Source organism: Hyla sarda, chromosome 6 (genome assembly GCF_029499605.1).
Source record: "Hyla sarda isolate aHylSar1 chromosome 6, aHylSar1.hap1, whole genome shotgun sequence".
Taxonomy (NCBI): domain Eukaryota; kingdom Metazoa; phylum Chordata; class Amphibia; order Anura; family Hylidae; genus Hyla; species Hyla sarda.
In genome coordinates, this window is record NC_079194.1 from 78,151,342 (window position 1) to 78,177,329 (window position 25,988).

The following is a 25,988-nucleotide window of genomic DNA, read 5'->3' on the forward strand; positions in this document are numbered from 1 at the left end:
ATTGGTCACTAGGGTGACCACTAATATCCATTTTTCCCATTCACCAAAATATAATAAAACGTAACTTTTAATGCCTAAATGGTTAAAAAATATCTGAACACGCTGTTCTCCTACTGTCACTGTAACTGGAATTGTGCAGATTTGCTGCGTAACCCGTAATTCATTCATTTTAGATTCACTCTGGATTGGTACATAGTTTGATGGATATGTCTGGCAGCCAATAGTATACCTGATACTAACCAATCAATCAGTACCATAATGCTTTGCACTGCTAGTCATAATGATAGACGGATATCTCATCCTATTAGAACAGAATACGTACCTGCTGTCTTTTCATTGGCACATGCCTGTCTGACGTAGGTGCGCAGTATAAGAATGCACAATCTCTTAGTCTCTATCTAAACATCTCAGTCGCCATGCGCATGTCTGCGCAGAACGACATGCGCGAGGTGATAGCTGTCAGTGTGGTTACAGGATATAGTGCGCATGTCTGCGCGCTGGTCTCTGCGCGAGCAGTTAGACTTAGTAAATAGTATATCGGGTTATTTCTATCTGTGCAGTGCTAGATGCGCGAGCTGTTAGAATTTTTAAAGAGAAATTCTCGCTAATGTTGTGTATCACTATATTTCTTTATGCATAGCCCTGGAGGAGCTTGGATACAGGATCTTGGACTGGCTTAAGGTGGATAATGAATTCACTGAAAACGATGTATTATTAAAGAACGGTACAGGGTGGGCCATTTATATGGATACACCTTAATAAAATGGGAATGGTTGGTGATATTAACTTCCTGTTTGTGGCACATTAGTATATGTGAGGGGGGAAACTTTCAAGATGGGTGGTGACCATGGTGGCCATTTTGAAGTCGGCCATTTTGAATCCAACTTTTGTTTTTTCAATAGGAAGTGAGTGTTACGCTGAGCGCTCCGGGCACCCTGCTTGCCTCGGTGCGCTCACAGCGTATGTCCCCAGGCAGCGCTCCGGTCACGCGGTCTCGGTGGGCGCGTCCCCGCTCTACAGGGCACACGTGTGCCGGGACTCTGAAATTTAAAGGGCCAGTGCACCAGTGATTGGTGCCTGGTCCAAAGTGGTTTATTTAGGGTTAAAGGTTTCTGCTTTGACTTAATTAGGCCTGCACCTGTGCACTGCCTATGAGTACCATCTCCTCCCACAGCCTCCTGCTGGATCTTTGTTGCCTTGTGCCTGAGTGAAAGTGTTCCTTGTTCCTGTGTTACCCTGCCTGTTGCCGAACCGGTTGCTACTGACTACCGCCTGTGAACCGTTGCTGCCTGCCCTGACCATTTGCTACGTCTGACTTCGCCTGTGCCTGATCCTCTTGTACTTTGCCTTATCTCAGCAGCCAGAGAGGTTGAGTCGCTACTGGGTGGAATGACCTGGGGGTTACCTGCTGCAGAAAGACCATCCCGCTTTGCGGCTGGCTCTGGTGAAAACCAGTAACCCCTTAGACTCCGTTCCCCTGGTATGGCCCACATCATCACCTCTCAGGCACAGCGGATCCACCACCAGCTACTGCTACCTTCTGCCAGTCCGGATCCTGACAGTAAGATCCAGCCATGGATCCCGCTGAGGTAGCTCTGCCAAGCGTCGCTGACCTCTCAGCTATGGTGCTCCAGCAGTCGCAGTAAATTGCGCAGCAGGGACAACAAATGAATCAGTTGTCCGCCTTGTTGCAGCAACTCCTGTCTGCCCAGCAGCAATCGTCGCCACCGCCAGCTCCAATGTCACCTCAACAGCCTGCTGCCGCTTCCTGCAGCTCCAGAGTCCGTCTGTCCTTGCCGGAAAAATATGACGGTGACTCCAAGCAGTGTCGCCGCTTCCTGTCTCAATGCTCCCTGCATCTGGAGCTTATGGCTGACCAGTTCCAGTCTGAATGCGCCAAGGTGGCCTTTACAGTTAGTTTGCTAACCGGGAAGGCCCTGGCCTGGGCTACACCATTGTGGGACCACATGGATCCAGCCACTTCCTCCGTCCAGTCCTTCTGCCAGGAATTTCGGAGTGTGTTTGAGGAGCCAGCCCGGGCTTCCTCAGCCGAGACAGCACTTCTGAATTTGACTCAAGGAAGCTCCACAGTGGGTGAATACGCCATCCAATTCCGTAACCTGGCCTCAGAGCTGAATTGGAATAATGAAGCACTTTGTACTACCTTCAAAAAGGGACTAAGCAGTGAGATAAAGGATGTCTTAGCCGCACGAGATATACCATCTTCTCTTAGTGACCTCATACATTTGGCCACTAGGATTGACAGGCGTTTCTCCGAGAGACAAGAGGAACTTTGTCAGGAAGGGGACAGAGCTCGTCCTAGATGCTATCCTCGTCTGGCTCCGGTTTTCCAGCGTCCACCGCAACCCTCTTCTGGGCCTCCCGCAAGTGGAAGCCATGCAAGTGGACCGGTCTCACCTGACCCCTCAAGAACGGAGCCGCCGTAGAAGCGAGAATTTGTGTCTACACTGCGCCAGCTCAGAGCACTTCCTGAAAGATTGTCCTCTCCGTCCACCGCGTTAGGGAAACACACGCACCTAGTAAATGTGGGAGAGGCGTTACTAGGTGTGGATTCCTCCTCTCCACGTCTTACGGTATCTGTGCGGCTATCCGTACCCACCAAGTCACCCTTCACTGCAGTCGCTTTTCTGGACTCCGATTCTGCCGACAACTTCATCCATGCTTCCTTGATTGATAAGTATCATATTCCTGTGGTTCGTCTTCTCAAGCCCTTCAGTATCTCCACAGTCAATGGAGAGAGACTCGCTGCTACTGTGCAGTTCCGTACTCTGCCACTCCAGATGGACATTGGGATTCTTTATACAGAGAAACTGGAGTTCTATGTCTTCCCCTTTTTCTCCTCTGAATTCCTCCTGGGTCTGCCTTGGCTCCAACGCCATTGTCCTGTCCTGGATTGGACCTCCGGAGAGATCCTAAGTTGGGGTCCCTCTTGCTTCAGCCGCTGTCTCAAGCCTGTTCCTGTCAAGCAAACCTCCGCTGCTTCTCCTCCACCGGGTTTGCCAGAGCCATATCACAGTTTTGCTGATGTCTTCTGTAAGAAGCAAGCCTAGGTTCTTCCTCCTCACAGACCTTATGACTGTCCCATTGACTTGTTGCCAGGGACTACTCCACCACGGGGTAGAATCTATCCCCTCTCACCACCAGAGACTCTTGCCATGTTAGAATACATCAAAGAGAATTTGCAAAGGGGATTTATAAGGAAGTCTTCTTCACCAGCAGGAGCAGGGTTCTTCTTTGTCACCAAGGACGGCTCCCTTCGTCCGTGCATTGACTACAGAGGACTTAATAAGATCACAGTCAAGAATCACTACCCTCTCCCCTTGATCTCTGAGCTCTTTGATCGTCTGTGTGGGGCCAGAATCTTTATCAAGTTGGATCTCCGTGGGGCTTACAACCTGATCCGCATAAGAGAGGGTGATGAGTGGAAGACCGCCTTCAACACAGGGGATGGCCATTTTGAGTAACTGGTGATGCCCTTTGGTCTCTGTAACGCACCAGCTGTCTTTCAGGAATTGGTGAATGACATCTTCAGGGACCTGCTCTACACCTGTGTGGTGGTCTACCTAGATGACATCCTCATCTTCTCATCCAGTCTGGAACAACACCGGTTACATGTGAAACAAGTCCTGTCCCGCCAGAGGAGGAACCGCCTCTATGCCAACATTGAAAAGTGCCTATTTGAGCAGACCAGTCTGCCTTTCCTTGGGTACATAATTTCTGCCCAAGGCCTACAGATGGACCCGGCTAAACTCTCTGCAGTACTGGACTGGCCGCGCCCCTCCGGTCTACGTGCCATACAAAGGTTCCTAGGCTTTGCCAACTACTATAGGCAGTTCATTCCACACTACTCAACCCTTGTGGCTCCCATCGTGGCCTTGACAAAAAAAGGAGCCAATCCCAAGTTGTGGTCTTCCCAGGCCGAGGAGGCCTTCCAGTCCTTGAAAGCCGCATTCGCCTCTGCAGCAGTTTTCACCAGACCAGACCCCTCCAAGCCTTTCTCCTTGGAAGTGGACGCCTCCTCCGTAGGAGCTGGAGCCGTGCTCACCCAGAAGTCACCAAAAGGAAAGACTGTAACACGCGGTTTCTTTTCCAAGACATTTTCTCCTGCCGAGAGGAATTACTCGATAGGTGACAGAGAGCTGTTGGCCATTAAATTGGCATTAGAGGAATGGAGGCATCTTCTCGAGGGCTCTACCCACCCAGTGAGCATCTACACAGATCACAAAAATCTATCTTACCTCCAGTCTGCACACAGACTTAATCCCCGCCAGGCCCGTTGGTCTCTTTACTTTGCACGCTTTAATTTCTTGATTCACTTTCGTCCAGCAAGCAAGAACATCAGAGCAGATGCACTATCCCACTCTTCTGACGTTGGAGGTGACGAGACTTCTCCTCAACATATCATTCCTCCAGAGCGCCTCATTTCCGTTGCTCCTGTGGATCTTCGTCCTCTTCCTCCAGGCAAGACCTTCGTGCCACCTCGTCTACGTTTTAGGATTTTCAAGTGGGGACACTCTTCGTTAATAGCTGGCCATTCAGGTGTTCGGAAAACCCTTCAGCTAATTTCCTGAAAATACTGGTGGCCATCCTTGGAGAGGGACGTCACCGAATTTGTGCAAACCTGTTCTGTGTGCGCCAGAGACAAGACCCCGCACCAGAAACCTGCTGGTCTGCTCCAGCCTCTTCCAGTTCCGGAATCTCCATGGTCTCACATCGCCATGGACTTCGTCACTGATCTTCCACCATCTCATGGCATGACGGTAATCTGGGTTGTCGTGGACCGCTTCTCCAAGATGGCGCACTTTATTCCTCTACCAGCTTTACCATCTGCGCCACAGCTGGCAAAACAGTTCTTATAGCACATTTTACGTTTACATGGTCTTCCTTCCCACATTGTGTCTGACAGAGGTGTTCAATTCGTGTCTATATTCTGGAGAGCCCTCTGTGGACGGTTAAAGATCAAGTTGGACTTTTCCTCCTCATATCACCCCCAAACCAACGGTCAGGTGGAGCGTGTGAACCAAATTCTGGGTGACTATCTTTGTCACTTCGTCTCCTCTCGCCATGACGACTGGGTCGATCTTCTTCCGTGGGCAGAGTTCTCTTATAACTACAAGGACTCTTCTGCTTCCAACAAGTCTCCCTTCTTTGTGGTTTACGGCCGTCATCCTCTGCCACCTCTGCCCTTGTCTTCCACCTCCGATGTACCTGAAGTAGACGACCTAGTACGGGACTTTGCTTCCATCTGGCGCGAGACACGTCTCTCTCTCCAACAGGCCTCATCCAGCATGAAGTTACAGGCGGATAAAAAACGTCGGGCTCCTCCAGTCTTTACTCCCGGAGACAAGGTCTGGCTATCTTCGAGGTACATCCGTTTCAGGGTCCCAAGTTATAAACTTGGTCCTCGCTATTTGGGACCCTACCGAGTCAAAAAGAGGATCAATCCAGTTTGCTATCAGCTCCACCTACCTTCCACTTTAAGAATTCCCAACTGCTTTCACATCTCCCTCCTGAAGCCGGCGGTTTTCAACCGCTTCTCCCAAAGAGATGTCGCTCCTACCCCTGTATCTGGCACTTCTGATATCTTTTCTGTGCGGGAGATCCTGGCCTCTAAGTCGGTCAGGGGAAAAAATTGTTTCTGGTCGACTGGGAGGGCTGCGGTCCTGAAGAGAGATTTGGGGAGCCGGAGGGGAACATCCTGGAGCGCAGTCTCATCCTCAAGTTCTTGGGTACAAAAAAGAGAGGGAGACCTAAGGGGGGGGGTACTGTTACGCTGAGCGCTCCGGGCACCCTGCTTGCCTCGGTGCGCTCACAGCATATGTCCCCAGGCAGCGCTCCTGTCACACGGTCTCAGCGGGCGCGTCCCCGCTCTACAGGGCACGCGTGTGCCGGGACTCTTAAATTTAAAGGGCCAGTGCACCAGTGATTGGTGCCTGGTCCAAAGTGGTTTTTTTAGGGTTAAAGGTTTCTGCTTTGACTTAATTAGGCCTGCACCTGTGCACTGCCTATAAGTACCATCTCCTCCCACAGCCTCCTGCCGGATCTTTGTTGCCTTGTGCCTGAGTGAAAGCGTTCCTTGTTCCTGTGTTACCCTGCCTGTTGCCGAACCCGTTGCTACTGACTACCGCCTGTGAACCGTTGCTGCCTGCCCTGAATATTTGCTACGTCTGACTTCGCCTGTGCCTGATCCTCTTGTACTTTGCCTTATCTCAGCAGCCAGAGAGGTTGAGTCGCTACTGGGTGGAACGACCTGGGGGTTACCTGCCACAGCAAGACCATCCCGCTTTGCGGCGGGCTCTGGTGAAAACCAGTAACCCCTTAGACTCCTTTCCCCTGGTACGGCCCACGACATCACCTCTCTGGCACAGCGGATCCACTACCAGCTACTGCTACCTCCTGCCAGTCCGGATCCTGACAGTGAGTTTGGACGAATAATGTCAACCTTTTCGCCCGCAAGTTAGCTCTTCACAAATTTCCTAAAAGTCTTGAACAAAATCCTGATTTTGAAGCTAGAAGAGATCAACAAGCACTCTAAGATCTACAACAATTACATCAGGAAAGTACGACTGGTATCTCTAATCTAAACCCACCCTTTTCAAGTCTCAAACCCAGGTCTACTTTCACACCATCTATTACACAGTGCTCCACGATAGGCACATTTGTTAAAATGGTAACTACTGATTTATCTAAACTAAAAACAAAGTTGTCATCATATTCCACAAGCCTGACACATGAAGAATGGAAAGCTCTTAAGGAGATTCAAAATAACAAAGAAATTGTCTGCAAACCATCAGACAAAGGCGGCAATATCGTATTGATGAACAGACAAGAATACAAAGACATGGTTTTGAGACTCCTAAAAGACACCTCTACATATAAACAATTATATTCCAATCCTCAATTAGATTTTCTCAACCAATTACATAGATTATTGCGAAATGCCGTTAGTGACAATCTAATAACGGAAGACGAATTCAAGTTTTTGTATAATCCTACACCAACAATTGCTACATTTTACGCTTTGCCAAAATTACATAAGCAAATATTTCCTATCCCAGGCCACCCCATAGTCTCTGGCTGTGAAAACCTAACACAAAATGTCAGCATATATGTAGATCAATTCTTAACACCATTTGTGTCCACCTTGCCTTCTGTCATCAAGGACACCAAAGATGCAGTCCGTAGATTACAAGAAATTGAATTTCCAGCTGGTACTCTCATAGCTAGTCTTAGTGTAGAGTCACTCTACACAAACATACAGCACGATTTTGGGATCAAAGCAGTACATCACTTTTTAAGAACTAAAGGCACTCAATATTCACATCACAAGCAGTTCCTTCTTACACTATTGGAATTTTTACTTACTCACAACTTTTTCTTATTTGATCACCATTTTTTTTCCTTTTCAATTGAAAGGCAACGCTATGGACACACCCTGCGCACCAAATTATACTAACCTCTTTCTTGGGTGGTGGGAAGACACTATTGTTTTTTCTGAGTCACTCACTGAATTTACATCACATATTCTTTTTTTGGGTCGTTATATGGACGACATTTTAATTTTCTGGGACAGCTCCAAAGAGCACTTCCATACCTTTGTTCACACCCTTAACACTAACTCTATAGGCATGCACTTCACCTCAGAAATTCACGAATCTTCCTTGCACTTTCTTGATCTCACTATATCAAAGTTAAACATATTTGTAAATTACTTCTATTAACAAATCTTAATCCTTCCTGTACTTATTAGCTGCTGAATACTACAGAGGAAATTATTTTCTTTTTGGAATGCTCTCTGATGACATCACGACCACAGTTCTCTCCGCTGACGTTAGTATAATAATAATAACACTTTATTTATTGTTGTCCTTAGTGGGATTTGAACCAGAGTTCCCAGCACTGCAAGGCAACAGTGCTAACCACTGAGCCACCATGTTGCCCTTTGCATACATCTGCTATACATCTGCTATGCATCTGCTATGCATGGTTACTAAAATGGACAGAGATGTCAGCAGAGAGCACTGTGTTCGTGATGTCATCAGTGTTCCAAAAAGAAAGGAATTTTCTCTTTAGCATTCAGCAGCTAATAAGTACTGAAAGGATTAAGATTTTTTAATAGAAGTAATTTACAAATATGTTTAACTTTCTGCCACCAGTTGATTTAAAAGAAAAAAGGTTTTCACTGGAGTACCCCTTTAAACTTGAAGACATTATAGGCTTCCATAACTATTGCCAAAATCAGAAAATTCTGCTTTTGCCTTGAGTTAGACTAAATCAACCCCAACCCCCACCCCCCACCCCACCTCCCTAAAAAAGCTGGGTTTTCCTGCAACAACTTCAAAACACAGATACAAGGACTACACAGGCTGGGAAGAAACATAAGCAAGGAATTACAAAAACACAAGGAACTTTGGGAACAAATGCACAGAGTATATGCTATAAAGTATAAAGTCTGATATATACATGGAGAGGCTAACCAATTAGGAACCCCATTCAAAACCAGCCCAGAGCTAGCAGGAATGACCAGCTGATCCTGAGTAATAGATTAGCTGTAAGAGTTGAATAGCAATTGTGCCAAACAAGCCAATGGGACATGACAGAATATCAGGATGATTCCTGCTATTTATAATAACATGTACAAGACCATATTCACTGCCTATAGAAATGGGGTGTATCCCACTGAAGCCATACAAAACAGCCTTAAGGAAGCATACTTTTCCATCCTTTCCAAGACCAGCAGTTGGATGACTACATGTGCTGTAGTATATATATGGGCGCTACCTGTTCTTTATCAGATAGGACCCTTTTAACATGAATTGTTTGTTTCTAAGTTACAATGACCTGTACCGAGGACATGGCCTCATATTATGGCTGTGATCGGAAAAGGTCAACTAAGGCCAGCAGGAAGCCATAGTCTCAGAGTTTGCATTAGGAGTAGTCCCCATACAGTATATAATACGGCTATAAAACGTCCATTAAAATGATGCAGGAAGAGTGCAGTGTCTAACAGACTGCTATGTAAAAAGATAGATCAGATTGCTATTATTCTTGTGATATCTGGCAATTTAGATAAACAATGTTATAAAAAATTTTAAAGCTGCAGAAAAGAACATTTATTTTTGGAATACGATTTTATGTGGTTTCTCAGGAAATACACTTTATGTTCTCTGACAGCTGGCAAAATACAACTATAACAATTAACCATTATCTTTGGGTAAGCTTTGTGTCTGGAATTTGTCCATTATTGTTTGGTGAAATATTTTTTATGACCCCTTCCTACCATAATAGTAAGGTCACGGATATGTCTCAGATTTGTCTACCTGTCTTAGGACAACATGAAGGTTGGCCTATGATAATGGGCTGGAAAGTACAAATATGAGTATTTTGATTAAACAAAAGGAAATAAAGTAAAATTAATACAATTCGAACGTCTTAAAGGGGTACTCCGGTGAAAACCTTTTTTCTTTTAAATCAACTGGTGCCAGAAAGTTAAACATATTTGTAAATTTCTTCTATTAAAAAATCCTAACCCTTCCTGTACTTTTTAGCTGCTGAATACTACAGAGGAAATTATTTTCTTTTTGGAATGCTCTCTGCTGATGTTATTATAATAACAAGTCTTTATTTATGGTTGTCCTTAGTGGTATTTGAACCCAAGGCCCCTGCACTGAAAGGCAGCAGTGCTAACCACTGAGCCACCATGCTGCCCTCGGCATACATCTGCTATGCACAGTTGCTAAAATGGACAGAGATGTCAGCAGAGAGCACTGTGCTCGTGATGTCATCATTGTTCCAAAAAGAAAGAAATTTCCTCTGTAGCATTCAGCAGCTAATAAGTACTGGAAGGATTCAGGTTTTTTGATAGAAGTAATTTACAAATATGTTTAACATTCTGGCACCAGTTGATTCAAAAGAAAAAGGTTTTCACCGGAGTACCCCTTTAAGATTTTCTAGTTGTAAGACATGTTAGTCAGACCAGCCTTGTATGTTTATCATTGTTCCCACGTAAGGAATATTACCAAAATACACCTTCACCAGTATAGACAAAAAACCTTGCACTGGCCCTGCATATCCTTAGCATGAATTTTAAACAATGTTTTGTTTTATATATAAGCAAAATTAGCTTTTTCTAAACATCTGATGTAATCAATTTGACATTCTGGCTAGTTTACTTTATTTCATATACACAATCTTAGAAGCTAAACACTATGGCCGACATTTATCATTGTCTTTAGACTGTTTTTTGTGTCTAGAAAAGGCGCACAAAAGGCGCAAGCAGGGTTTATTAGCGCCTTTTTTGCACCTTTTGGTTTACACATTTCTGCTGATTTTGAGTTGCAAGCCACTGATTTTGGCAATACACATGATATAGAAGGGTTTTATCAACTGCGCCTTTTTGTGAAAAGGAGCAAAAAAGGCGCAAAGCCACTGAAAAGTCTCTAAAACTACACCAGCCCAGACTTAGCTCAGCTTTTTAGTATATGTAAAGAGAGAAATTTCAGAAAATGTGAACTGCACAAAATTTACCAAATGCTCTGTGACTATTTAAAAATTTGGTGCTCCTACACATTATCAGCACACAAAAAAAGATGTAAAAAAAATGCTTCACTTACACCTACAATGATAAATGCTTCACTTACACCTACAATGATAAATGCCGGCCTATGGGTTTCATGCACTATGTTTTCCTTATTTTTTTTAACATTGTCAATTTTTATAATTTTTTCCCTTATATGCATCAATGTGTTTATATATGTCATGAATTTTTTTTAAGTTATCTATTTAACCTCTTTGTTTTAAAGTGAAAAATTACAGCATAAAAAAAGTGAAACCTATGCCCACTTTTTTGAAAATTAGCGGAAAATTGTAAACAATGTGACAAAAATGTGTAAATTATGGGGAAAACCCATTAATAAATAAAGTGCAATGCATTTCCCTTTACTTTTTTCACCTAAATATGCAGGGAACTCCAAAAGTACAATTTTTTCATAGAGGAACACAAGTATTTAGGGGGAGCTTTATCAAAAACTGTGCAGAGAAAGAGTGGTGCAGTTGCCCAAGGCAACCAATAAGATTGCTTCTTTCATTTTTAATGAGACCTGTGGAAAAAATGAAAGAAGCAAGCTGATTGGTTGCCTTGGGCAACTGCACCACTCTTCCTCTACACAGATTTTGATACATTTCCCCTCCTAGTAATTCTCCACCCCACAAACAAAATGCTGAAACATATTTGCAAGTGGGATGTGCAGAATGTACAACACAGATATGTTTTTATAGAAACATAGAATGTGTCGGCAGATAAGAACCATTTGGCCCATCTAGTCTGCCCAATAATCTGAATACTATGAATAGTCTCTGGCCCTATCTTATATGAAGGATAGCCTTATGCTTATCCCATGCATGTTTAAACTCCTTCACTGTATTTGCAGCGACCACTTCTGCAGGAAGCCTATTCCATGCATCCACTACTCTCTCAGTAATGTAATACTTCCTGATATTAGTGCAGGAACCTTTGCCCCTCTAATTTAAAACTATGTCCTCTTGTGGTAGTTTTCCTTCTTTTAAATATGCTCTCCTCCTTAACCGTGTTGATTTCCTTTATGTATTTAAAAGTCTCTATCATATCCCCTCTGTCTCTTCTTTCTTCTATACAAGTTAAGGTCCTTTAACCTTTCCTGGTAAGTTTTATCCTGCAATCCATGTACTAGTTTATAATGGAGTGAAGAAAAAAGAGAGACCGCACGGATGGCGCCTCGTGTACTACCCCCAGCAAGAAAATGAAAAAACTAGATGTCGGGGCTGCCGACGCCTCTAGTAGATGGCCGCTCATCTCAAAAGATGAATAAATGCGCCTGTCACTCTATAATGTAGGGTGCCATAAGATGAGATCCGCTGCTGAAGCCGGGAGGTCACAGGAAGCCGGAGAGATCCAATCCTGGAGAAGTTTCAAGGAGAACAGGAGGAAGAAGACCTATTGCCCTGGCGCGGCGGATGCTTGACAAGCATGTGCAGCGCCAGGGCGATAGGTTGTCTTCCTCCTGTTCTCCTTGAATGTACTAGTCTAGTAGCTCTTCTCTGAACTCTCTCTAGAGTATCTATATCCTTCTGGAGATACGGCCTCCAGTACTGCCCACAATACTCCAAGTGAGGTCTCACAGCGGCATGAGCACTTCTTTCTTTCTACTGCTTATACCTCTCCCTATACATCCAAGCATTCTGCTATCGTTTCCTGCTGCTCTATTACATTGTCTACCTACCTTTAAGTCTTCTGAAATAATTACTCCTAAATCCCTTTCCTCTGGGTTTTTAAGCCCCAGGTGCATAAATTTCAGTTGCCAGAGTTCTGACCATTCTTCTAGTTTGCCTAAATCCTTTTCCATTTGGCTTATACATCCAGGAACATCAACCCTGTTATATATTTTTGTGTCATCAATCCTGTAACAAACCAAACTATTGTTAGCTTAACAGAATGTAATATAACATATATGAGAAGTGCTTAATGTATTACAATAAATATTTTATTGACTGACTAACTGTGTATTCTTACATCAGTAAGACAGCCTGCTAGATGGGCAACTATTCAGGTCTGCAAATCCTCAATATATATTGGCCATCCAGTGATTATTGCCTTAGCTGCAAAATGCAAAGATAGATCCTTTAGGCTGTGTTTCCACTTGGCAGTTTTTGAGCCACAGCCAGAAGTAGATTCAAAAGGAAAGGGAAATATAAAGAGAGAATTTATACTTCTTCCTGCTGGACTCACTTCTGGCTTTGGTTAAAAAACTACGGTGGTAGTTTTCCCAAAAAACTGCCAAGCGGAAACACAGCCCAAGGCTAGGGTCACATCTAGCACATCTGCAGCATATTTGAGAATTTAGGAATGCCCTACCACCCGTCTGAGTGTGCCTCCTTCTGCCCGTGCTTCCTGCTTTTGTCTGTGATCTGCGAGTTGTACTCACATACATCGCAGTCGCTCCCCCTGCTTCCTGAGCTAGGCCATGAGCGGCTGTGATGTCTGTGAGTACACTGCGCATGTGCGCGGCAACTTGCAGATCACTGTTGGTCTGTTCATAGCGGGATATTGCTGCTACGAGCAGACAAATGAGGATGCACGGGCAGAAGGAGGCATGCGCAGCGCCAAATACACTGCGGATGCACTACGTGTGAACCTACCCTAAACAATATTTTATTAGTATCTTAGTTCCAACTAAAGTTGAGCAAACTTTTGAAAAGTTCGGCTCGGTGGACTCAACGAACATTCCGAAAAGGTTTGGTTTGTTGCGGACAGGTTCTCCACGAACCAGCAATGAAATAAAGCCTAAAAACACATGTATAACACTACTAAGAGCTCTAAAGAAATGTATTCAAGTTGCTTAAGGGTAGGGTCACACATAACGTATCTGTAGAGTATATTACGCTGTAGATACGCCGGTGACCCGACACTATAGTGTGGTAAAATACACTGCGGATTCGTTACGTGTGACCCTACCCTTAAAGTGGTTTTAAGGCTCAGTTAATGTCAATGATGGTTGTTGTAGAGGAATGTGATGGAGCTTAAAAATCATCTCTGTCAAGTTAGTTTCTCTATATATCAGCTTGGAAAGCCATGAGGGTATTGTTTCACACAGATGAAAGAATTTTCTTTGGTGACACTATGGCCCAGATTTATCAAACTATGTAGAGAAAAAATGGACAGCAACCAATCATAGCTCAGCTAACGAGCACTGGTAAAGTGAAAACTGAGCTGTGATCGGTTGCTATGGGAAAATCACTCCATTTTTTTCTCTCATACAGTTTGATAAATCTGGGGCTATATCTCCATCTAAACAGCCATGCCTCTCATCCAGAAAAAGCTCAAAATGTTTCAAGTAAAATTTTACTAGGACAAGAGAGTCCTATATACAGTATATCTATCCTGCTAATAGTGGTATCTAAAGTGGTATCTAAACCTCGATCACACTTTGCTCCCTCAGCTGAGCCCATTCCCAAATTTTCTTGTTCTTTTCTAAGATCAGATAAATTACTTTCACAAATGGATGGAAATGTTTTATTAAAGGGGTTATCCACCATAAGGTGATTTTAGTACGTACCTGGCAGACAGTAATGGACATGTTTAGGATCTGTGCTTATCTTGGGGCTAAATGGCTATGTTGTGAGATTACCATAATACTGTGGCTAGCTTTTTGTGAACTGGTATTTCCTGCTTGAGTTTTCCTTTTTTGACTACAAATACCATAATAAAATTTTCCTCCCTCCCACACATCCCCATTGAAACATAAAAGAGCTGCATCCATTCAAAAGACCTGTGGTTTTCAATCAGGGTGCCTACAGCTGTTGCATTAATTGCCGATTGATCTCTCTCCCACCAAGTGATTGCTCCACTCATTGAAGCAGACAGGCTCCCTGTCATCAGCTGACTAACGAGTCAGGTCTCGGCCGCATTGCAACCTGGGAAAAATCTGAGACAACAGTCATTTTGTATGCTGGTAAAAATAAATATTGGGGTGAAAATCACAGAAGGATTGTGAGAAAACCGTCACACACAGTTACAGACACTATATTATGAACTACACTAACTTTACAGCCCCTGTAGCATAGTCAAATAGAAAAAAATTCCTGGAATACCCCTTTAAGATCATAGAGACTTTGAGACATTTTTCCTAATACAACAAAAAGACAGGTATGATACTCTCCCTTTTGACTTTGTAATAGTTTGTCATAGAGCAGAAAATAACCTGTCAGTACACACAATAGAGTTCTATACATAAGTGTCTATGTCTTTTGTTTTTTATGATATTTAAAACATAAATCATGGAGGATCTTCTTGTGTCTGGTATCACTTTGGTCCTTAACTTGTTTGCCTCCTTGACTTGAAGCAATCTATGATAAGGTCTAAGTACCATGTATTTATTATGCTGTAACAAGACCTTTAAACGTCTCCAGCCTCTGGATCGGATACGTCTTTGTAATAGCCCCCAGTTGTTACTGGTATCTTAAAAGCAGGATCATTGTGGCTACTGGTTATTTTAGACATAATGTCTTGTCTTCCTGCTGAGATGCAGCCTCGCTGTCATGTACTTTGTAATCTCATCATTTGTTAAATAATAACTAACATGAATGTAACGTGATTTTTAATTGCATTATCTGGGCCAACCTTGGCCTTCAAGGACAACTATAAAGACTTCTCCTCCAAGGCTGCAGTATGTAAATGTCATTGTGATTAAAAAGGTTTAGTTATCTTCTATTAAGACTGCTTCAAACAACAACAACTAAGTCAGATACGTTCTACATATTGCAATACTACATGTGTGATGCTTTCTCTTATGAGAGCCATATGTGGTAGCCCAGTGGGGCAGTATAGGTGTTGCTGCTAGGAGCAGCTGGCACTTGTAGTCCCACACACAGTAGGAAACCTTCATTACAGTGGCTAGAGGGGATCTGTGGCCTGAGATACCACCGGGTTTCCACACTTAAAAACAAGTGGGTCTGCACTGGTTGCTATAATTTCCCCTTGGGTACACCCTAGTAAACGTTGTCCTGGCTGGTGGTGATTGGAACAACTTTTCATGGTAAACAAGCAGATGAGGACCAAGAGTTCAAGACTTGTCTCATTTGGCCTACCCGACCTGACCTCCCCATACACATGAATGTTCGGCTGTGGTCTGGCGGTGGCTTATCACTCCCTTAACAATAGGGTTGAGCGTCAATTTGTCAGGGGAGACTCGGGAGGCCAACATACAGACAATTGGACAAACCAAGTGGAGGCAGGGTTGCCAAACTTAGCATAGAGCATATGGGCGCCTTAACTTCACTTATCAGAAAAACCTCTTCCACCGAGTAGATGTGCACAGTTTTAACAGTTCCAACAGTAACTACAAGTGGTAAAGAGTTAATCAGTGTTAATCAAAGTTAGTTTTTGAGTTTGTTAAATCCGTGAGATGACAAAGAGATCACATTGGTTGGTTCTCAGAAGTAGAAGAGTGGCCTGTACAAAATTGAAGGTCCATAAAGGCAACAGACAGATCAGAGGTCCTTAAAGGGGTTCTCCGACATAAGGTGATTTTAGTACGTACCTGCCAGACAGTAATGGACATGCTTAGGAAGGGTGCGTGCTTGTCTCGGGGCTAAATGTCTATGTTGTAAGATTACCATAACACTGTGGCTGTCTTTTTGTGAACTGACTTTTCACTGTTGAAGTTTTCTCTTTCACTACAAATCCCACAATTCCACTTTTCTCCCTCCCACATTTCAGCTTCCTCCCCATTAAACCACAAATGAGCTGAATTCCATGCTAAAGACCGGTGCTTTCTAATTAGGGTGTCTCCAGCTGTTGCTCCTGAGGTCACTCGACCCATTGAAGCAGAACAGACTCCCTGTCATCACCTGACTAGTAAGCATGTCTCAGCTGCTCTGCATCCTGGGAATACCTGAGACAGGAGTCATTGTGTATGCTGTTAAAAATGAACACCCAGAACAAAGATCACATAAGAATGTGAGACCAACCATCAAACACAGGTATAGACACTATATAATGAATTACACTAACTTTACAGCTGCTGTAGCATAGTCAAATAAAAAAAATCCTGGAATACCTACAGCAGGGAGATCGCGGGGGTCCCCAGCGGTGGGACCCCCGCGATTAGACATCTTATCTCCTATCCATTGGATAGGGGATAAGATGTCTATGGGCGAAATACCCCTTTAATACCTAAACCCCAATACTCTAAACTCAAACTTGAGAATATGTGGTCAGGAAAAGCTGGGGTTTTTTTATGGGCAACTAATTATACTAACTCCTCCACTTTCACTAGAAAGTTCTCAGATGTAAACCAGAGAAAATGTTGTTCACCCTCAGGGACAGCAAAGAGCAGAAAAGTGTATGCGATGTGAACTAGGTTAACTCTTCACCACCTGCCAAGCACATTGTGTGATATAAAAGTACAATAAGCCAAATATCATGAGCAATATAAAGTCAGAGAATAAGAGTACTTCCTCAGGTTATGTTTTGTCAGACCATAAGACAACTCCTGTAGTGGGATTCTGCATATAGATGTACTTCTCTATTTAAACATCAGAGGTAGAGATGAGCGAACTTACAGTAAATTTGATTCGTCACGAACTTCTCAGCTCGGCAGTTGATGACTTTTCCTGCATAAATTGGTTCAGCTTTCCGGTGCTCCCGTGGGCTGGAAAAGGTGGATACAGTCCTAGGAGACACTTTCCTAGGACTGTATCCACCTTTTCCAGCCCACCAGCGTACCGGAAAGCTGAACTAATTGATGCAGGAAAAGCCAGCAACCGCCGAGCCGAGAAGTTCGTGATGAATCGAATTTACTGTAAGTTCGCTCATCTCTAATCAGAGGTGCAGATATATGGGGTGCAAAGACACCAGTCACACCTGAGCTCGGGTGGCTATGTGGTCTGTCTTCTACATGAGAAGACGCCAGTATTATAAATTGCATATTGTAAGTGGGACCCTGATTTTACACTACAGTGTCTTATACAGGGACAGATTTAACCCCTTAAGGACTCCGCCCATTTGGGCCTTAAGGACACAGACAATTTTATTTTTACGTTTTCGTTTTTTCCTCCTCGCCTTCAAAAAATCATAGCTCTTTTATATTTTCATCCACAGACTAGTATGAGGGCTTGTTTTTTGCGCGACCAGTTGTCCGTTGTAATGCCATCACTCACTTTACCATAAAATGTATGGCGCAATCAAAAAAATACTATTTGTGAGTGGAAATTAAAAAGAAAACCGCAATTTTGCTAATTTTGGAAGGTTTCGTTTTCACGCCGTACAATTTACTGTAAAAATGACATGTGTTTATTCATTGGGTCAATACGATTAAAATGATACCCATGATAACATACTTTTCTATTACTGTTGTGCTTAAAAAAAATCACAAACTTTTTAACCAAATTACTACGTTTAAAATCCCCCTATTTTGAAGACCTATAACTTTTTCATTTTTCCGTATAAGCGGCGGTATGAGGGCTAATTTTTTCTGCCGTGATCTGTACTTTTTATTGATACCATATTTGCTTAGATAAAACTTTTAATACATTTTTTATTATTTTTTGGGGGAATAAAATGTTATAAAAAAGCAGCTATTTTGGAATTTTTTTTTTACGTTCACGCCGTTCCCCGTATGGTATCATTAACATTTTATTTTAATAGTACAGATATTTACGCACGCGGCGATACCAAATATGTATATTAAATACATTTTTGGGGGTAAAATAGGGAAAATGGGACAATTTACGTTTTTATTGGGGGAGGGGGTTTTTCAAATTTTTTTACCTTATTTTTTTACTTTTATTTTTACACTTTAATAGTCCCATAGGGGACTATTTATAGCAATCATTCGATTGCTAATCCTGTTCAGTGCTATGTATAGGACACAGCACTGATCAGGGTTATCGGTCATCTTCTGCTCTGGTCTGCGGGAAGGCAGATCAGAGCAGAAGACTCCCAGAAGGCAGCGGAGGCAGGTGAGGGGACCTCCGTCTGCCGTTCTGGATGATTGGATCGCCACGACAGCGGTGTGGGCGATCCGATCATCCATTTTAGTGACCGCGATGCTGCAGATGCCGTGATCTGTATTGATCACGGCATCTGAGGGGTTAATAGTGGACATCCTTGGGATCGAGGGTGTCTGCCATTACCGGTGGGTCCCTGGCTGCGATCAACAGCCGGGACTTGCCGCGCATGATCCGGGCATCGCTCCGATGCCCGCGGTTATGCTTAGGACGTAAATGTACGTCCTGGTGCATTAAGTACCACCTTGCCAGGACGTACATTTACGTCCTTCGTCATTAAGGGGTTAATGTATAATGATTTATTGACTGTTAGTGTCTAAAGTTCACTATTATAGATATTTCTATCTTGCTGTTAAAGCGCCAAACAATGGCAGCATAAGCATTATTGTTCCCCATGAGACAGCAGGGGAAATTCTGTTGTCCCCACTCCCTGTGCGCCTATTGATATGGTGTGCCTAGTAGCTTTCTAGCTTATGCTCAAAATGGTTAATGCACTACTAGTAGTAGTTTTGTCGGTCCAGTCTCTGTTGGCTTAGTGTCATGGGGTTAAATGTCTCAGCACCAAAGGTTCTACTGTCCACTGGGTCCTTTGTGCAGTAACCAATAGCCCGAGGTTTTATCACTCAGTCCTTGATCTTAAAGAGGTATTCGAGGAATTTCTTTTATTTGACTATGCTACAGGGCTGTAAAGTTAGTGTAGTTCATAGTATAGTGTCTGTACCTGTGTTTCATGGTGGTCTTGCAAATTTTCTGTGATTTTTACCCCAACGTTTATTTTTAAAAACATTCAAAATAACTGTTGTCTCAGGTTTTCCCAGGTTACAGCGCAGCCGAGACATTACATCACTAGTCAGATGATCAGAGAGCCTGTCTTTGCTTCAATGGGTGGAGCGACCGATGGGTGGGAGGAAGATCATTCTGTTTTTGCAACAGCTGGAGGCACCCTGGTCAAAAAACACTGGTGTTTTGCATAGAAAAGATCACAGGTGTGTTTTAATCGGTGATGTGGCTGATGTGTGAGAGGGACAAAAGTGACCTCACACTTACATACAAGGAATTATGGGATTTGTACTGTAGTTTAAGGGAACAAACTCTAAAAGGAAATAGCCAGTTCACAAAAAGATTGCCTCGGTGTTATGGTAATCTTTCAACACTGCCATTTAGTCCCAAGACAAGCACAGATCCTTTTTAAGCATGTCCATTACTGTCTGACAGGTAAGTACTAAAATCACCTTATGGTGGATAACACCTTTAAATCCAGGGTTCAAGTCTCTGGTGTCCAATGTTTGTGTTCTCTGCAGCTACTGGTGCTCAATAATTTTGGCAGCCAGTCAGCTATAGTTGTGTTGTGCTACACTATGGCCCTTCCATCTGAATGTTTTAGTTTTTTTTAATAGTCACTAGTGCCTATGTATGTCTATAAAAAAAATGCATTAATATAATACAAAAGAAATACAGTAAGATATAGGGAAAATATAACTTTTCTGTAGCAACGTGAGGCTTGTGGAATTAAAGAAAACATTTCATCTTCAATTAGAGAAAATAAATAGGACTAGATTACCTATTCCATTTTCACCTCATACAAAGAGCTTAACCCCTTAAGGACTCAGCCCATTTGGACCTTAAGGACTCAGACAATTTTATTTTTATGCTTTTGTTTTTTCCTCCTCCCCTTCAAAAAATCATAACTCTTTTATATTTTCATCCACAGACTAGTATGAGGGCTTGTTTTTTGCGCAACCAGTTGTCCGTTGTAATGCCATCACTCAGTTTACCATAAAATGTATGGCGCAACCAAAAAAATACTATTTGTGTGGGGAAATTGAAAAGAAAACCGCAATTTAGCAAATTTTGCAAATTTTGGAAGGTTTTGTTTTCACGCCGTACAATTTATGGTAAAAATGACATGTGTTATTTATTCTCTGGGTCAATACAATTAAAATGATATCCCTGATTATACACTTTTCTATTACTGTTGCGCTTAAAAAAAAAATTGCAAACTTTTTAACCAAATTAGTACGTTTAAGATCCCCCTATTTTGAAGACCTATAACTTTTTCATTTTTCCGTATAAGCGGCGGTATGAGGGCTCATTTTTTGAGCCGTGATCTGTACTTTTTATTAATACCATATTTGCTTATACAAAACTTTTATTACATTTTTTATAAATTATTTTTTGGAATAAAATGTTATAAAAAAGCAGCTATTTTGGATTTTTTTTTACGTTCACATCGTTCACTGTACGGGATCATTTACATTTTATTTTAATAGTACGGATATTTACGCACGTGGCGATACCAAATATGTATATAAAATCTTTTTTTTACACTTTTTGGGGGTAAAATAGGGAAAATGGGACAATTTACGTTTTTATTTCAAAATGTTTTTACTTAATTTTTTAACTTTTATTTTTACACTCTTATAGTCCCCATAGGGGACTATTTATAGCAACCATTCGATTGCTAATCCTGTTCAGTGCTATGTATAGGACATAGCACTGATCAGGGTTATCAGTCATCTTCTGCTCTGGTGTGCGGGAAAGCAGATCAGAGCAGAAGACTCCCGGAAGACAGCGGAGGCAGGTGAGGGGACCTCCGTCTGCCATGCAGGATGATCGGATCACCGCAGCAGCGCTGCGGGCGATCCGATCACCCTGTTAAGTGATCGCGATGTTGCAGATGCCGTGATCTGTATTGATCACGGCATCTGAGGGGTTAATGGCGGACATCCGCGGGATCGCGGGTGTCCACCATTACCGGCGGGTCCCTGGCTGCGATCCACAGCCGGGACCTGCCGCGCATGATGCTGGCATCGCTCCGATGCCCGCGGTTATGCTCAGGACGTAAATGTACGTCCTGGTGCGTTAAGTACCACATCACCAGGACGTACATTTACATCCTGCGTCGTTAAGGGGTTAAAGGGGTACTCCGGTGAAAACCTTTTTTCTTTTAAATCAACTGGTGGCAGAAAGTTAAACATGTTTGTAAATTACTTGTATTAAAAATTTTTCATCCTTCCTGTACTTATTAGCTGCTGAATACTACAGAGGAAATTCTTTTCTTTTTGGAATGCTCTCTGATGACATCACGAGCACAGTTCTCTATGTGACGTTATCATAATAATTATAACGCTTTATTTATTGTTGTCCTTAGTGGGATTTGAACCCAAGTCCCCAGCACTGTAAGGCAGCAGTGCTAACCACTGAGCCACCATGCTGTCCTTAGCATACATCTGCTATGCATCTGCTATGCATCTGCTATGCATGGTTGCTAAAATGGACAGAGATGTCAGCAGAGAGCACTGTGCTCGTGATGTCATCAGTGTTCCAAAAAGAAAGGAATTTCCTCTGTAGCATTCAGCAGCTAATAAGTACTGGAAGGATTAAGATTTTTTTAATAGAAGTAATTTACAAATATGTTTAACTTTCTGCCACCAGTTGATTTAAAAGAAAAAAGGTTTTCACCGGAGTACCCCTTCAAAGGGGCACTTTGCTGAAAAACATCCAAAAGATAAGATGTTTGAGCGCGGGGGTCCCAGCACTGGAGATCACCATGATCTCCGGGCCCGCGGCAGCATCCAGAACATACAACCTTGGAACTTCCACATTCTTGATGTCACGCCACGCCCCCCTCCATTCATGTCTATGGGAGGGGGCGTGATGGTTAGTATATAGCCGTTACACCTCCTCCCATAGACATTAATTGGGGCGGGGCTGTAGTTGCCAGTCATCCAGCACGGAGCAGAGTTCCTTTTGTGCATGAGTGACTGGGGTGCCGTGCCGGAGAACAGACATCTTATCCCCTATCCTTTGGACAGGCATCTTATCTTAGGGGATAAGATGTTTTTCGGCAGAGTACCCCTCCAGCGCTCCAGCGTTGTAAACCTTTTGTTCAGAACGCTCGCAGCCAGAGGCAGTGTCGGCCACCACGCCCTCTCCCATAGACATGAATGGAGTGGGCGTGGTGTGATGTCACAAGGGGGCATGGCCATGACGTCACGACCACTGCCGCCGGAACCCAGCATTCGTTTAGAATGCCGGGTGCTGCAGGAGATAGCGGGAGGCCTCAGAAGCGGGACCCCCGCGATCAGACATCTTATGCTCTATCCTTTGATAGGGGATAAGATGTCTAGCAGCAGAGTACCCCTTTAACACTAAGGCCTACACAGAGTTCCTATGAAAGTGTGAACCTAGCCTAACAAAATGTTAAAATGAAAACAGACAAATTCACAATCCAGATATGACAAGAAGAGATGATCCCATAATGGGAATTCATCACATATCTACAGAATAGAAGATAAAGGTCTATTTGCAGGGGCCCCACGGTTGTAGCTCCCACCAATCACTAGAATGAGGAAGTACAAGTGGTAACAAGGTAAAGTGTTCATCTGTTTCTGTTTGCTCCATATACAATGAATGTAGCGGCATTGTGTACGCTCGGCCATCACTCCATTGAAACTGCTTCTTACTGCCGTTGGCAGGACAACTATTTATCACCTTTCCTGTGGATAAGGCATAAACATTTATTGTGTGACTGCACCTTTAGTCAATAAAAAACCTTCCAAATGAAAGCCAGCATTGATTCTTCCATGCAGTCGACATTTTGCAATAATTCCATGATTGTGATAAATCTGGGTTTGTAAGGAAAAGGCCTCATATGCCAATAAACACTTTCTCCATGTATCTCTTTTTGTCTACATATATATATATATTTTTTTGTCTACATATATATTTAATTGTACTGTATAACCTATGTTTGCCTTTATATTTTGATGACTATACCCTTTATTAGTATTATAATTATCTTTAATAAGTTTGCAGTTCTATATATGTGTTCATATCAGTACTTTACAACTCAGTTCAGTTCTGTGGCATATATGCTGGTACAGCTCTGAAGGTCTGACTGTATCCTTAAAGGGGTACTCTGGTGGAAAACAATTTTTTTTTTTAAATCAACTGGTGCCAGAAGGTTAAATAGATTCATATATTATTTCTATTTAAAAATCTTAAACTTTCGAGTACTTATCAGCTGCTATATGCACCAGAGGAAGTTCTTTTCTTTTTGAATTTCCTTTCTGTCTGACCATAGTGCTCTCTGCTGACACCTCTGTCTATTTCAGGAACTGTCCTGAGGAGAAAATCCCCCATAGCAAACCTCTGTGGTCAGATAGAAAAGAAATTCAAAAAGAAAATTAGCAAATTAGCTTTACTAGAAACGCTCACTCCCGATAATTGGCCCATGCAAAAGGTGCAGGCGAACGAGCAACAATGTTCATTGGCTGATGAAATCTTTGGTGTGGCCATTTAAATCAATACTGGCGACACATCACACTCTGTACACAGGGGATGTACCGCCAACAGTGATGAATTTAATGGGCTGCACAAATGATCCAGTGATCGTACATGAGGCCCGGTCACAGGATTGATTGAGCTTTGTGAAGACTCGGTAAACCAGCATCGATAAGTGAGATCCGCACTTGTTGTCTGTCTGCCATCAGCCCATCTAAAAGGGCCCTAAGAGCACACCAGATTTTGGATTGTGTCTCACACTGTCTGAAAATCTGGCCCATTTCATGATTTTCTTAAATTTAAAAAAAGGCAAAAATAGGGGAGATAAGTAAAAACTGTTTAGTTCTTAGACAGTTTTAACTTAGTCTGGACAGTCTGAAATTGGGATCACATATAGTATTTTGATCAGTATTTTTGCCAAAACCTGGACTTGTTCTACAACACAGATACATGTGCATATCTTTCCATTAAAGTTATTTTCTGTTGTTGGTTCCATTTCTAGTTTTGCCCAAAAAAATACTGACCATAATACTGTGTCAATGTCTAAATCTGGCCTAAGGGTGCGCCATTTTTAACAGTGGCTCAACAAGTGGTTTGGAAATCTTGGGCAACTGTCTAGATTTTAGACCACTTTTAAATTAGATTTCTCTGTAACAAGAAATGTGCGCCAAAATTTTGGCACACTTTGACATAATTAAAGGGGTACTCCGGTGCTCCAGCATTCTGAATATCTTGTTCAGAACGTTCGGAGTCGGAGGCCGTCCGGATGTCGACATGTCCCCTCCCATAGACATGAATGGAGGGGGCATGGCTGTGACATCACGATCATGGATGCAGGAACCCGGCGTTTGTTTAGAACGTCAGGAGCTGCTGCATCACAAAATAGGTAATTAAATCAGCTCACCCATAGATCCACATAGAATGGTAGTGTTCCTCACAGTACATCTCAAGCTGGAAGCTCCGGGCTGTGCACTGAAGCCGTGTCTTCAGGTGAAGTCGTAATGGCATAACAAGGAATATAGTCCGGCTACCACGTGGATAAAATAGAATATTTTAATATACCAAAATTAAAATCCAAAACACACTGTGAATTAAAAGTACAGGTGTACAGAACGAAACGGCCCCTGACGCGTTTCGACTTATTAATAAGTCTTAGTCAGGAGCTGCTGCAGATCACAGGGGCACCATCAGCAGGACCCCCGCGATCAGACATCTTATCCCCTATCCTTTCAATAGGGGATAAGATTTCTAGCAGCGGAGTACCCCTTTAATCCATATGCCTATGTGACAATTCCACACCCATTAAAATTTCCTCCCTCTTGCCGAGACACTTGTATTCTTTTTTGTCTTGACATGTAATGGCACAAAAACTCTCCCCCAATGTGCGCTACAATTTGCCACCGTTTTGATGCAGGACTTCCCTAAACAATGCCTTGTTTGTGAAGCCACACCCACTTCCTACTAAGGCACGTATCTTGTCAAGCCCCTTTAAGTAAGTAGTGAGTGATATAATCCCTATGTTGAACAGTATAATACTTGCCACATTGTTATATAAAATGACAGCTGGCGTGTAGCATTAGAAACAGAAATCCCATAAATCTGAGTTTTGACAAACAGCGCACAATGCTGGACACTAATTCTTCCTGACTGATAGGAATCAGTTTACTCCAAAAACAATACACTTACATTGAACGAGTACCTTGGGAATACAAACCTTCCCTATCACTGCCAATAGCGGAACCTGAACTTCCTTTGGCACTGGATGAATATGGGTTAGTCTGGATAAAGGTCACTTATTTTTAAATAAATGATAATAAATAAATCTTTATTTTTGGTAGCCAATAATAGTCAAATAATCAGTAAATAATAGGTATCATATTCCAAGTTATAAAGCAAAAATATATTTGCAGAAGTCACAGTGACAAATGTGAACAGATTTGAATCATCTTGGAAGAAAACATTTCCTGTAGGGCTGGACGGAATGACCAGGAAACCCTGAGGGGGGATTTATCATTGGTTTTACCCTGTTTTATGGTAAATTGTGGTAAAGAAAACAATGTGAATGTAGCGTGGCAGGGGCATTGCTATGGACCCAAAACATCAGGGGCACGGGAGCACTCCATAATGCTCAATAAGGA

At 42.8% G+C, this 25,988-nt stretch overlaps 1 protein-coding gene across 3 annotated transcripts in view; it reads right to left on the bottom strand.

Moving 5' to 3' along the window:
- Positions 1–25,988, bottom strand: part of PPARG (peroxisome proliferator activated receptor gamma) — a 149,502-nt gene that overhangs the window by 117,717 nt on the left and 5,797 nt on the right. For 2 of the 3 annotated variants that reach the window (XM_056524257.1, XM_056524256.1), the window contains 2 exons: positions 24,755–24,877; positions 12,279–12,456 (listed from right to left, as the gene is read on the bottom strand). In XM_056524257.1, coding sequence (XP_056380232.1) covers positions 12,279–12,456; positions 24,755–24,858 — 282 coding nt within the window. In that variant the 5' untranslated portion in view covers positions 24,859–24,877. The remainder of the gene's footprint in view (positions 1–12,278; positions 12,457–24,754; positions 24,878–25,988) is intronic. The other variant, XM_056524258.1, reaches the window with a different exon arrangement.